General features: G+C 38.1%; 1 protein-coding gene across 1 annotated transcript in view; it reads right to left on the reverse strand.

Annotated features, from left to right (window-relative positions):
* LOC126412209 (transient-receptor-potential-like protein) overlaps positions 1 to 15,464 on the reverse strand; it is a 219,084-nt gene that overhangs the window by 133,790 nt on the left and 69,830 nt on the right. Inside the window, exons 8-9 of the mRNA XM_050081692.1 lie at positions 6,687 to 6,921; positions 6,039 to 6,191 (exon numbers count right to left, since the gene is read on the reverse strand). Coding sequence (XP_049937649.1) covers positions 6,039 to 6,191; positions 6,687 to 6,921 — 388 coding nt within the window. The remainder of the gene's footprint in view (positions 1 to 6,038; positions 6,192 to 6,686; positions 6,922 to 15,464) is intronic.

Raw genomic sequence — 15,464 nt, forward strand, 5'->3', positions numbered from 1 at the left:
ATGTGGTCCCTTCTTACAATCATCATACAAACTTTGAAATGGCAGATATCAAGATAGGTAACTGTAGGTAACTGTGCACAAGCAACTACAATCACTTAGTAGTGGAAAGGCAACAGGAGCAGATGAGATACATGTAAGATTTTACAGAGATTATGCCAAAGAACTAACTCCCCTTCTAGCAGAAATTTTTTGTAGGTCACTAGAGCAACCAAGGGTACAATATTCAAAATGTGAAGCCTCCCAAAGATATCAGCTAAATAGGGCAACCTTGATAACCACTGATCATCAGCGAAAAAATTCTTCCTATCCTGAGCCAGTGATTCTTGATGTATTATGCAGTGTGTGTCAGATGCAACTTTCTTCATCTTTGCTGTCTGCCCTGTTAAGTGAATATGTTGGCTTGTCTCAATTTGTACAAACACCAACACATTTTTTCCAAGGAGTACACACAGTTAACAAATAAAGGTCAATCATACTGAAAATGTTTTCTGCAGTAGTGTTTGACTCAAGCATTTTGCCTTGTATCTTCATCCTAATCAAAACTTATAAAACCGAGTAACTGTGCTATATTCATGACATCTGTACTTTCGTCTAATTGAAGAGCAAAATAAGTGTACTCTTGTGGTTGTAATGTTTCTTAAGTTTGGAAAACATGTCTTCATTTTTCCTTTTGACTGCATTGTTGGATAACAGAACTTTTTGTATTTCTTTGGCTACTCCTTTATGCTGGGTAAACAGATAACCCTGGTTTATTACATGTCCCAGTATTCCATTGGTGCCATCCTGTCCCATCAGAACTTGGATGGCACGAAACAGCCCTTTGTTTATGCATCAGCTTTCCACTGTGCAGCATGGATATTGACACATGGAAAAGGAGCATTTAGCTATTATTTTTGGAGTTAAAAATATGGTTCGCACATTGTTGGTTATTTTTGCTCTTGAGGGACCCCCAGGACACTGGCATTTGACAACAGTTGGCAGTTTGTGTCATGGGATTTTGAAGACTTTTGCATTTGCAATGGTATACAGCATCTGACTACTGCTTTGTTTCACCTGCCTTTTAACTGAAAGTTGGAGTGTTTTGTGCATACATATAAGACCCAAATGAAGAAGTCTGTGTTTGTCATTTCCTGTCATGGTGGCAGAGGAGGCTGCCAGTTGTTGTGGTGAGTATCCGTGCCGACTATGTGATTAAGCGGTATTGTCACCCTGTGCAGATCCTAGAGATCCAGTTACAGTTTTATGACCACTACTTGTCCAAACAATCTCACATGCAGCTTCAATTTCTTTCTCAGTCGATTTGTCTACTGTGGCAAATATACCACCTGCATTGCCTAGCCTGTTGTTTTGATATACACTTCAATTTTCCCCTAAAGTCTCAGTGATATCAATTTCAGGTTTCAACCAGCTTTGTTCCTAGTATTTTGTGAGCTTCACAGTTTTCAGCATCCATTCAAAGTCTGGAACTTTGTTGCGAATATTTTGGCAGTAATTACAAGGATTTTAATGCTCTCACCTGTGGCAGGCATTTTTTTGGATCTAGAACTGATATTTCTGGATCTCCTACAGCTGTTGTTACCTGGACTGGATGGGGAGTCACCTAATCTAAAACACCTTTCTGTACACCCCACACACAGTCAGCTACCTAGGTAGCAATCTGTGACATGTAGTGCACATCTTACCCCTTCAGGGGGACCCTACAGTTCCCAACTCTATGGTGCAAGTTTAGGAAGTCGCAACCTAGGTTATTATAGAATGTTTGAAGGTTCTGGTTCAATCCTATTAGTTGACACAGAACCATGGGTCACTGTCAGTTCTGGGAACAATGCTGCAAATTATGAGCTTCATAGACACATCATGTCTTCTCAATCTTCTCTGCAAGTTGCTGGAATGATCCAGGTATGACCTTATAACCCAGGTGACAGACATGATTTGTTCCAATATGCACTACAGTCTGTAGTTGGTTACACATTGTTCCCCCCAGTGGTGGTCAGATAGCTTCTTCAACATGTTGGATGAAGCCCCAAGTATAAACACTGAATGTACCTAATGTTCCTTCATGTCCCTTGCTGTGACTTCCCTAAGGGTACCATTATTCATCATATGTTTGAACAGCTGACAATTAATAGACTCCTCATTTGCCTCCTCATGACACTGGGCAAAGCAGATTTACCAAACGGTGAAGTGAGATCCAATGGCTCACTTTTAGTTTCAGTGGAAGACATCACCTTGAACCTGTTGGTTAGAGGGATGCTCTGTGAGCAACATACAAGAAGGCATCAACATGTCTTCATGCCCTACAGGAATATGAAAATTTCTTCTCTTTAGACCTGTGAAATGTACAAATGCTTATACTTCCAGCCATACCCTGTCTCCTCTTCTGTCTTATCAAAGTACACTGTAACTCATATCCCTCCTCAATCTTAATGCTCTTGTCTTAACAACATAACAAAACACTCATTCCTTTCAGAGCAAATTCATTTCTATCCCACTCTCACCACTCAGTTGGTTTTGTGAAGTTCTTTTTGGTAGCCAGAACCTGACTTTGGAATGACCCTCCTACCTCATTATGTCAGAGAACAGGCTGAAAGACAGTTAATGGCATACCTACTGAAGCAAGTATAATGTATGCCTTTACTTCCTGTACATACTCATTACCCTATTACAGTCTTCTTTCTAACCAGATCTTCCTCATGTCCCTATGCTCTTAGCTGTTGCAGTCTACGTAAATTTCCCTCTTCAGAACTTGCTGTGTCAGGAAGTATCATCTTATTCCATGTATAAATAAGTTTGCAGCTGCCACTATCATTATTATTATTATTATTATTATTATTATTATTATTATTATTAATATTGTTATCAGTGGCAGTAGCAGAAATAGAAGTACTGCTAGTATTAACTGTATTAGTTCTAGTCAGTATTATTTAATCACATTAATTCTAGATGCATTCACGTCATATATAATTCTGTAAATACAATTCTATTACTGTTTGTCATATTAAAGTTGTTGTTATTTCTTAGTTAACAATGATGTAAATAAATATTGCAAGTGTGAAATCCTGATCTTATTTAAGAGAGGGGCTGAAGATCCTAATGCAATCGGGTTAAACAAAAAAATAAATAAATAAACAACAGCCTGGCTTATGATTTCACTTTGCTATATTTTCATTTCCTTCCTTTCATTTACTCACAGGAAATTCTTTTTGCTACCTAAATAATAAACTGGGATTGATAAATATTTTCATTCACTTTTCTATTAGTGCAAAATATTTTCCACATAATGCAGTTAACTCCAGTGACATTTTAAGAGAAGTTTCCTTTTGCAGACTTCCTCTATTTAATAGATAATTCTATATTTAGAAACTTGTAGCAAACTTAGTGTAAACGAATAATGTACTTGTTGTTGTTGTTGTTGTTGTTGTGGTCTTAAGTCCAGAGACTGGTATGATGCAGCCCTCCATGCTACTCTATCCTGTGCAAGGTTCTTCATCTCCCAGTACCTACTGCAACCTACATCCTTCTGAATCTGTTTAGTGTATTCATCTCTTGGTCTCCCTCTACGATTTTTACCCTCCATGCTGTCCTCCAATACTAAATTGGTGACCCCTTCATGCCTCAGAACATGTCCTACCAACCGATCCCTTCTTCTAGTCAAGTTGTGCCACAAACTTCTCTTCTCCCCAATCCTATTCAGTAGCTCCTCATTAGTTGTATGATCTACCCATCTAATCTTCAGCCTTCTTCTGTAACACCACATTTCAAAAGCTTCTATTCTCTTCTTGTCCAAACTAGTTATTGTCAATGTTTCACTTCCATACATGGCTACACTCCATACAAATACTTTCAGAAACGACTTCCTGACATTTAAATCTATACTCGATATTAACAAATTTCTCTTCTTCAGAAATGCTTTCCTTGCCATTGCCAGTCTACATTTTATATTCTCTCTACTTCGACCATCATCAGTTATTTTGCTCCCCAAATAGCAAAACTCCTTTACTACTTTAAGTGTCTCATTTCCTAATCTAATTCCCTCAGCATCACCCGACTTAATTTGACTACATTCCATTATCCTCGTTTTGCTTTTGTTGATGTTCATCTTATATCCTCCTTTCAAGATACTGTCCATTCCGTTCAACTGCTCTTCCAGGTCCTTTGCTGTCTCTGACAGAATTACAATGTCATCGGCGAACCTCAAAGTTTTTATTTCTTCTCCATGGATTTTAATACCTACTCCGAACTTTTCTTTTGTTTCCTTCACTGCTTGCTCAATGTACAGATTGGATAACATCGGGGAGAGGCTACAACCCTGTCTCACTCCCTTCCCAACCACGGCTTCCCTTTCATGTCCCTCGACTCTTATAAATGCCATCTAGTTTCTGTACAAATTGTGAATAGCCCTTCGCTCCCTGTATTTTATCCCTGCCACCTTCAGAATTTGAAAGAGAGTATTCCAGTCAACATTGTGAAAAGCTTTCTCTAAGTCTACAAATGCTAGAAACGTAGGTTTGCCTTTCGTTAATCTAGCTTCTAAGATACGTCGTAGGGTCAGTATTGCCTCACGTGTTCCAATATTTCTATGGAATCCAAACTGATCTTCCCTGAGGTCGGCCATCAGTAGTTCTAATGGAATGTTGTCTACTCCCGGAGCCTTGTTTCGACTCAGGTCTTTCAGTGCTCTGTCAAACTCTTCACGCAGTATCATATCTCCCATTTCATCTTCATCTTCATCCTCTTCTATTTCCATAATATTGTCCTCAAGTACATCGCCCTTGTATAGACCCTCTATATACTCCTTCCACCTTTCTGCTTTCCCTTCTTTGCTTAGAACTGGGTTTCCATCTGAGCTCTTGATATTCATACAAGTTGTTCTCTTTTCTCCAAAGGTCTCTTTAATTTTCCTGTAAGCAGTATCTATATTACCCCTAGTGATATAAGCCTCACATCCTTACATTTGTCCTCTAGCCATCCCTGCTTAGCCATTTTGCACTTCCTGTCAATCTCATTTTTGAGACGTTTATATTCCTTTTTGCTTACTTCATTTACTGCATTTTTATATTTTCTCCTTTCATCAATTAAATTCAATATTTCCTCTGTTACCCAAGGATTTCTACTAACCTTCATCTTTTTACCTACTTGATACTCTGCTGCCGTCACTACTTCATCCCCCAGAGCTACCCATTCTTCTTCTACTGTATTTCTTTCCCCCATTCCTGTCAATTGTTCCCTTATGCTCTCCCTCAGACTCTGTACAATCTCTGGTTCTTTCAGTTTATCCAGGTCCCATCTCCTTAAATTCCCACCTTTTTGCAGTTTCTTCAGTTTTAATCTACAGTTCATAACCAATAGATTGTGGTCAGAGTCCACATCTGCCCCTGGAAATGTCTTACAATTTAAAACCTGGTTCCTAAATCTCTGTCTTACCATTATATAATCTATCTGAAAGCTGTCAGTATCTCCAGGGTTCTTCCATGTATTCAATCTTCTTTTATGATTTTTGAACCAAGTGTTAGCTATGATTTTGTGCTCTGTGCAAAATTCTACCAGGTGGCTTCCTCTTTCATTTCTTAACCCCAATCCATATTCACCTACTACGTTTCCTTCTCTTCCTTTTCCTACTACCGAATTCCAGTCACCCATGACTATTAAATTTCCTTCTCCCTTCACTATCTGAATAATTTCTTTTATTTCATCATATGTTTCTTCAATTTCTTCATCATCTGCAGAGCTAGTTGGCATATAAACTTGTACTACTGTAGTAGGCGTGGGCTTCGTGCCTATCTTGGCCACAATAATGCGTTCACTATGCTGTTTGTAGTAGCTTACCCGCACTTGTAGCAATGTTAAACTTAAGGGTTTTTCATTGTTTCATATTTATTTACAAATGCTAGCCACATTTAAAAACAGTGTTTAATAATGAGCTATGCAGAATGTAACTAGCTAAATGGTACAGCCACTAGGCAGGAGCAACATCTACTTGTGAAGAAGCATGATTTCTGAATTGTGTTGCAAGAAAAATGTGCACTGAAAACACATACCTGCAACATACACAAGCACAAAGCATTCTAAGAGAGTTGGAGGATTGCCTCGTTGTTTCAGTAGCTGCTCCTCCAGTTCTCTTCTCATGCTTTCTGTTCCAAATAACTGTATAACTTGCACCTCCGCTCTCTGGGACACCAGAATAAGGATCACTGCAATAACATAAGAGATGATATTTCTTTGTTGTGTGAGGACCAAATAAGTTGTTAAGAAATGTAGGTCATACAAATTAAGTTTTGGCTATGAGCTGATATGAGGAGATTACTATTTTCCATGTTACTAAATAAAGGGCTTTGAATGAACTCTTGGGTTGGTTCCTGTTACACTCTAGTGAATGTGCCTTTGTATTATACAAACAATAAAACATCTGCAGACTGTTATAGAAATTAAGTTTCTTAATACTGTATCATTACGTTTGACAATTTAATATGATCTGTGAAGAGTGTTTGTTACATTCTGATTTCGTCATAATAATTACCACATCTGAGACAAAAATATGTAACACACTACAAAAATGTTGTTGTCAAAATCATGTTTAAGATAATATACAAAAGAACAAAAAAGCCACAATTTTGAATTTCAGGGTATCTGATAATAAATTACAAATTTTTGCGTTTAGTTAAATGACCCATTAAATCCTTACTTACACAGAAAGAACAGATAAGCTGAGGCATGTATTAAAAATTTCATGAAGGGCTTCCTCATCAGCTTCCCAGTGTTTGTGTTGGGTGCAAACATGTAGAGCATGCAGTAGAAAGGAAAGAGTAGAGCCACGCTGGTGATCTGGAGCAGCTTTTGCATGATGGATTTCCGTCGAAATCCTGGGACACCTTCATACCAGATGGCTGCCAATAATTGCTGTATGTTGGGGTGTGCCACAAACTGTGTAAGACGAAAAAGAAATTTAATTAAAGAGTTCAAACAGTGCCCATTATTGTTTTGGAATAAGTAAAAAAATAAACATAAAATTATACATATCAAAGATGTAGATCCTCCAGATGGAAAAAAAAAAAAAAAAAAAAAAAAAAAAAAAAAAAAAAAAAAAAAAAAAAAAAAAAAATTAACAAATGGCTCAGTAGAAACTTGCGTGAGACTAAACAGATTAAGGCTTTTCCATAAACAGATGATGCAGCAGTAAGAATACATTAGCATTAAAAATTACTTAACATAGAAGAGAATTGTGAATTGTATTTTATTCATCTCATGATGTACATTTGCACTCCGTTTGGCTTGTGTACAGGAGACATGTCAAAAATTTGTAAAACAGTTACAATGATTTTTACAGTAATTAATAAGAGCACTATAATAAATAATAACACTAAAAGGATATTTCTGGGAATGTGTAACACATTGTATCCAGCTCAAATTTCCAGTTTGTTCTGCATGAATTCATCCACTGAGTAATAACACTTCAGTGTCAGTACCTCATATAGCTTGCTTTTAAGTGAGCCTAAATTCATCTGCATCAACTTGTTCCCTTTTAATTTATTACAAATTTTTGTTCCCATGTATTGAGGTCCCTGGGCATACAGTCTGAGTCGGTTGGTTCGGAGCATAAAATTTTCTTTGTTTCTAGTATCATGTGAATGGACAAAATGGTTTCCCTCAAATAATTCATGTCTGGTGTACAAAAATATAATAATCTCATAATGTATAAGGAAGGTAGAGTTAATATTTTAAGTTTTCTAAATAATGGTTGACATGGTTCTTTGTGATTTGCACTGCACATATTTCGTATGATTTCTCCAAAATTCACCACTAAAGAAAGATCCAGATGGGAAACAAACAAGGAAAGATCTTTATCAGTCCTAAAACAATATGGCAGCAAGATGTGTAATGAAAATACTCAGTTACTGAGAAGATATTCCATAAAACACCCAATTGGAAATTAGACAGGGTACTGTAACATTACTCATGATTATTGATAAAGCAGTGTTGAAAACTGTGTATCATTGGATTTGTGGAATGCAATATTGTATATATGTAGGAGATAAAGCTGTACTAGCAAAATGAAATGAATGGCAAGATACAAGATGCAGACTTAGTTCACGGGATTTAAAGATCTGACAGCTTTGTGTTGAACAGTTCTTTGGATAATAATACATAATAGTGTATCAGGAAACACACAGCTAATAACACTAATAGTGTACAGGCCACTAGTGGGAACCTACAGTTCATAATTTCTAGTTTTCTCTTGACATAGTTTCCAAGAATGGTTCAAGAACACATTGCAGTAATTGTTTACACTTTTGCTATGGATCTAACTATCTTTGATGATTTTGATGAAAAATTAGTTAAAAATGCTTTAGCCTAACAGTGACAGTCAAGTTTTAATAATAAAGCTTGTTGATCTATGAAGCATAATAAAAGAAGGGTACTATAATGTCAGAATCATAAGTAAAGGAATCATTCAGAATGTACTGAGAAGATCTGTTTGAAGGCAATGGAAGATACGTATAAACAGAGATTGTATGTGAGAAATTTATACATGGCTACTATAAATGATTCAGTCATTTTCAAAGCTTTTAATTTGCCAAAGTATTACTTGTATGAGTATAATGGATGGATGAATGGAACTGTAAATTAAAATTTATATTTTGCTCACCAATTGGTGTTAAAAGTCCAGTGTCTTGAAAGAATGTCAACAAAGCAAGAAAAAATTTTTGTGTTTTGGAATATGGGAGATGTTCATCTGTTATAGCAATGGAATGTGCACTCTGGAGGAGTTATGGAAAAGAGCAGCCATGTAAACAGAGCATTGTTCATTGGTATCAACAATTTAGGGATACTGGTTATCTCTGTATACAGGAAAGTACAAAGTATCCCAGATGTGATCATGGAGAGGGTGAGGGAAAGTTTTGTATGTATTCCAAAAAATCAGTGGTCTACACAAGCCACTCAGTTGGAATACTACAGCAAACTGTGTGGAAGATTTTGCGAAAGTAATTGCATTTCAAATATACTGTCTGCAGCTCATGCAACTATTAAAACGAGAATTATGAGAGGCAACTTCAGTTTTGCATCACAATGGGGGAGAACTTGAGGATGAACGTTTTGACTACAAGCTGATATTCAGCGATGACGCAACCTTCCATTTATCTGGAAAGGTTAATTGCCACAATGCGAGAGTGTGGGGCACAGATAACCATTATGAAACTGTGAGGCATAATCAAGATTCACCAAAGAGTAATGTTTTCTGTGCAATGTCACATATGAATTTGTATGGACAATTTTTTTCCTGTGAGAAGTCTGTGACAATTACCTCTTACCTTGATGTTTTGCAGTTATGGTTGTTTCCGCAACTGATTGTAGATTCTGAGAACTTCATTTTCCATCAAGACAGATCACTTCCTCCCCACCTCCGTAGCGCAATGGTAACGGTACTGCCTACCACACAATGGGGCCCAGGTTCGATTCCCGGCAGGGGACTGGGTGTTGTGTGTCCTTCATCATCATTTTCATCATCATTGACACCCAAGTCGCCGACGTGACATCAACTAAAAAGACTTGAAATATGGCGGCCGAGCCCCAAAGGGAATATCCCGGACAATAAATGCCATATAATCATTTCATTTTTTTTTTTACCGCCTCATTTGAATGTCAGTGTCTGTAGTTAACTAAACAGTGAACTTCTGCATCCCTGGATTGGGGGTAGTGGTGAAGATGATGTGGCACTGTTCCCTTGGCCTGCCAGGTCACTTGACGTAAAAAAACTTGTCACTTTTTTCCTATGGGGATACATTAAGGACTGTGTTTATGTACCTCCACTGCTAAAAACACTGGAACAGCTCAGAGAGGACATTAGTGCTACAGTGAAGATAACCCTTTGGCAAATATAGAGCTCTGGAAACAAATGGATCTTTTGTAGAGCCCTGTAAATTTATAGACCACGTTTTTGCTGTACTCCCCTTATACATTTGGAGGTAAGCGGTAGTGGCAGCAGTAAGAATGTACAGGGAATCACCTTAAAATTAACTGAAACTACATCAACTGAGAATTTTTTGAAATACTCTGGTATGTTGTTAAGAAACTAATACTATACAACGTGCACAAAAATAAGACTCTCCAAAACTAAAGTAACAAAGATTCGTAAAAATAGTGGCATGAATATGATTTAGTTCCTAGAAAGTAGCTGCATTGAATATAGTGACATATTGGTCATTAAATTCTGTGATTGCTTCCCAAAGGGGCAGCAGTCAGACACGGGTCACTTAAATGTATTTCACCATACAGTGTGTATTCTATCAAATGACAATATTTTCAGAAGTTCAACACTGAAGAAGTTACAGAATTCATTGCATTGCCAAAAGCTGTATTTCCTTTTGCTGTGACTATGTTTACAGTAAAGTACCGATACCTTGCATTGATTTCATAAGTACTTAGTAATAGCTGAAGGTGTGTATCATTAACAGACCTAAAATGCAGTAGTTACAACCAGTTACAAAGATTCAACCCGCATCCATAGCCAATGTCACTAATGCATGACTGAACTGAGGTACTCGATTCATAGGTGACCACCTCAAATCCTGGTGGTGGAAGATATTTTCACCAACAGTATTTGGCTGGCAAGAGAAGCAGAGGTAATGGCAAAAGTCACCAGAGTTTGCACCAGTGTTGTGGATTAAATTCCAGATCTTTCCACAGTATCTCATGAAGTGAGGTGGTGTGACTGATTAGATGGGGATGTTAAGGCCCTTGGGGCTAATGAAGAGGAATAGAATATGTGTCACCATTGGATTTCATTCTCTCTCTTCTCTCATTGTCATACGTTGCAAACATTATACCACGTGGGAAAAATATATCTAAAAACAAAGATGATGTGACTTACCAAACGAAAGTGCTGGCAGGTCGATAGACACACAAACAAACACAAACATACACACGAAATTCAAGTTTTCGCAACAAACTGTTGCTTCGTCAGGAAAGAGGGAAGGAGAGGGAAAGACGAAAGGATGTGGGTTTTAAGGGAGTGGGTAAGGAGTCATTCCAATTCCAGGAGCGGAAAGACTTACCTTGGGGGAAAAAAGGACAGGTATACACTCGCACACACACACATATCCATCCGCACATACACAGACACAAGCAGACCTGACAAAGCAACAGTTTGTTGCGAAAGCTGGAAAGACGAAAGGATGTGGGTTTTAAGGGAGTGGGTAAGGAGTCATTCCAATTCCGGGAGTGGAAAGACTTACCTTGGGGGAAAAAAGGACAGGTATACACTCGCACACACACACATATCCATCCGCACATACACAGACACAAGCAGACCTGACGAAGCAACAGTTTGTTGCGAAAGCTTGAATTTCATGTGTATGTTTGTGTTTGTTTGTGTGTCTATTGACCTGCCAGCACTTTCGTTCGGTAAGTCACATCATCTTTGTTTTTAGCTATATTTTTCCCACGTGGAATATTTCCCTCTATTATATTCAAAACATTGTACCACAGTATACACACTCACTTATTGTTGTCAACAACAGGTTACTATTAATATTGTCCATTAGGTTATTAATACACAACATGAACAGCAAGAGTCACAAAAACTCTTCCCTGTGGCTCACTTGAAGTTACTGGTGTCCTTCCATCCAAGTTAACATTCCACATCCTCCCTATCAAGAAATCCTCAATCCAGTCACAAATTTTGTCTGATACCATTTGTGATTGTACTTTCATTAATAAACATTGGTGTTGTACTGATTTAAATGATGCTTAACTGTGACTGCCTTGATCTACTATTTTCAGAACATCAAATGAATTAGGTATGAGTTGGGTTTCGCTTGATCAATGTCTTCGGAGCTCATGCTGTTTGATGTGGCAGAGAGCATTCTGTTCAGCTCAGAATACATTCCTAACCCCACGGGAGTTTTGTGGATTACTTTTCACACCATTCCTAGAGACACATGTGATCTGTACTTTCTTCTAGGCACGATATTTCATTCAAGGCATCTGTGGTATATTATGGTTAAGAGAGGAGCTAATTTGTATTTGTATTTGTCGAATTTGGCTCAAATTTGACAGGGATTGTAGTGGTCTGTGGGGCTTTGTTCAGGGTTTATAGCTGTTTTCAAAAACGCTGTTATTAATATCAGTATCTCTAATTTTTGTAGTTATGAGAAAATTATTTCTAGATCTTCCTTTGTAATCAACCATTTGAAAATGGAGTACATAATATCTGATTTTTTCCTTGCTACTTCAGCTTAGTTCTTTTGTTGCCCATAAATGTTTGGGCACTAACATTGGTGCCACTGACAGCTTTCAGATATGTCCAGAATTTCTTTGGATTCTGTGAGAGGTCTTATGAATTAGATTGTGATAAATCAGTCAAAGGTCTTACACACTGCCTTTTTGACAGCCAAATGCATTTCTTTTACCTTCTCTGTATCTATAACCTTGTACTTTGTTTTATATATAATGTGAAGTAGTAGCTGTTCGTCAAGAAGTTTCCTTACAGAGAGTGTATACCATGGAGCATGACATGAACTGTTCTAGTAGGTACATATCTATCCAGTGCTTGGTTAGTCATTCTAAACTTGAAACCATACTTTACTTGGAAATTGAAGCAGACTTAGTGTTTTAGTCTCTATAGTTGAAAAATTAGAAGGGAATATGTCAGGATCACAAGTTTTTTCTGGACAAATTATTCTTTAAAACTAACTCATGCAATGGAAGTAGACACTGTTTCAAACCTAAAACTTTTACATGTCTGAAAGAACAGACACTGTTTTGACCATGCAGCCACTTTGAATTAAGACACAAAGGAATTACAGACATTGGCTGTGAATAGGCATTGATTTAAATCAATGGGAAAGGAAAAATTTGTGCCAGACTGGGATTCGAACCCACATCTCCTGCTTACTAGGCAGACACTCTGAGCACTTAGCCATCTGGACACAGAGGTCATTGCAAAACTGCTTGGACTACCCTAACACACCTACCGTCAGACACAAGTTCTCAACTTATCCACACACTAGTAATGAAGTGCCCCTTGCCCATTTTCCTCATTAGTCATGGCTTTCCACTGATTATTGTAAGAGTTTGAGCCTGGTTTGCATCCACATTGAAGAGATCATTGGCCATCTTTGCCTTAACTATATATAGAGGGAAACATTCCTTGTGGGAAAAATATATCTAAAAACAAAGATGATGTAACTTACCAAATGAAAGCATTGGTATGTTGATAGACACACAAACACATACACAAAATTCAAGCTTTGGCAACGAACGGTTGCTTCATCAGGAAAGAGGGAAGGAGAGGGAAAGACGAAAGGATGTGGGTTTCAAGGGAGAAGGTAAGGAGTCATTCCTATTCCGGGAGCGGAAAGACTTACCTTAGGGGGAAAAAAGGACAAGTATACACTCGCACACACACACACACACACACACACACACACACACATATCCATCCGCACATACACAGTCACAAGCTAAGGTAAGTCTTTCCGGTCCCGGGACTGGAATGACTCCTTACCCTCTCCCTTAAAACCCACATCCTTTCGTCTTTCCCTCTCCTTCCCTCTTTCCTGATGAAGCAACCGTTGGTTGCGAAAGCTTGAATTTTGTGTGTATGTTTGTGTTTGTGTGTCTATCAACCTGCCAGCGCTTTCATTTGGTAAGTCACATCATCTTTGTTTTTAGATATATTTCCCACGTGGAATGTTTCCCTCATATATATATATATATATATATATATATATATATATATATATATATATATATATATATATATATATATATATGTGGTGTTTGTCCTTTCAGACAATCCTTGTCCATTATCCTTATTATTCTGAAAGAACAGACACCACCTAAATATAATTAAGGTGACAACGGCCAACGATCTCTTTGGTGCGGATGCACACCAGTCTTGAAATCTTACACGAATCAGTGAAATGCCACAAGTAATGAGGATTATTGGGAAAGGATATGTCCGAATCTACAGACACCGCTTATATATAACTAAGATGAAGATGGCCAATGTCTGTTTAGTGCAGATGCACATCATGCTCAGACTCTTATGGGAATCGGCCAAACGCCATGAATGATCAAGATAATGGGCACGGACCTATATAAAATAAAGGTGAAGACAGCCAATGATCTCTTCAGTGCAGATGCTCACCATGCTTGAACTCATGGTAATCAGTGAAATGCTGCAAGTAATGAGAATACTGGACAAGGATTTTCTGAAAGAACAGATGCCACATATATATAATTAAGGAAAAGGTGGCCAATGATCTCTTCAATGGAGATGTACACCAGGTTCAAACTCTTATGAGAATCAGTAAAATGCCACAAGTAATGAGAATAATGGACAAGGAGCACCACATTAGTAGTGTGTGAATAAGTTGAGAATTAGGATCTGATGGGAGGCCTGCTAGGGTAGTGCATTCAGTTGTGATGACCACTATGTCTGGATGGCTTAGTGGTTATAGCATCTGCTAGTAAGCAGGAGACCCAGGTTTGAATCCTGGTCTGGCATAAATTTGGATCTTTCCCCATTGATTTAAATCAGTGCCCACTCACAGTCAATGTCTGTAATTCCTTTGTGCCATAAAACTTACTACCTCTTTCAGAAAGCCACATCCAGAGTCTAGGAAAGGGTCCTAAGTGCTCCTACAGAATTTATGTTCATTTAACAATATTTTGCTCTAAGTTGGTGGTTTATTATGTTGTGAAAACTTTTGCCAGGTGTAGTGCAGCAACTCAACCTGGCATGGACTCAGCAAGACATTGGAAATCCCTTGCACAAATATTGATCCATGCTGCCTCTATAGCAGTCCCTAATTGTGAAGGTGTTTTTGGTTCAGGATGTTGTGCACGAACTGACCTTTCGATTATATCCCATAAATGTTCAGTAAGATTCAAGTTGGCTGATCTGGGTGCCCAAATCATTCACCTGAATTGTCCAGAATGTTCTTCAAACTAATTGTGAGCAACTGTGGGCCAGTGACATGGTGCCATGCCATCCATAAAACTTCCATTGTTGTTTGTGAACATGAAGTCCACGAAAGGTTACAAATGGTCTCCAGCTAGCTGTACATAACTAGGACCCAGTCCATTCCACACAAACACAGTCCAAATCGTTATGGAGCCACCACCAGCCTGCACAATGCCTTGTTAACAATTTGATTTCATGGCTTCATGGAATGTGTGTCACTCTCAGACCCTAGCATCAGCTCTTACCAAATGAAATCGAGACTCATTTGATCAGGCCACAGTTTTCCAGTCATCTGGTGTCCAACCAACATGGTCACAAACCCAGGAGAGGCACTGCAAGTGGTGATGTGCTGTTAAAAAAAGCATTGTGTCGGTCATCTGCTGCCATAGCCCAGTAACACCAAACTTCGACACACTGTCCTAATGGATAATTTTGTTGTATTTCCCACATTGATTTCTGGGGTTATTTCATGCAGTTTTGCTTGCTCTGAGCACTG

The sequence above is a fragment of the Schistocerca serialis genome, chromosome 7 (assembly GCF_023864345.2).
Source record: "Schistocerca serialis cubense isolate TAMUIC-IGC-003099 chromosome 7, iqSchSeri2.2, whole genome shotgun sequence".
NCBI lineage: Eukaryota > Metazoa > Arthropoda > Insecta > Orthoptera > Acrididae > Schistocerca > Schistocerca serialis.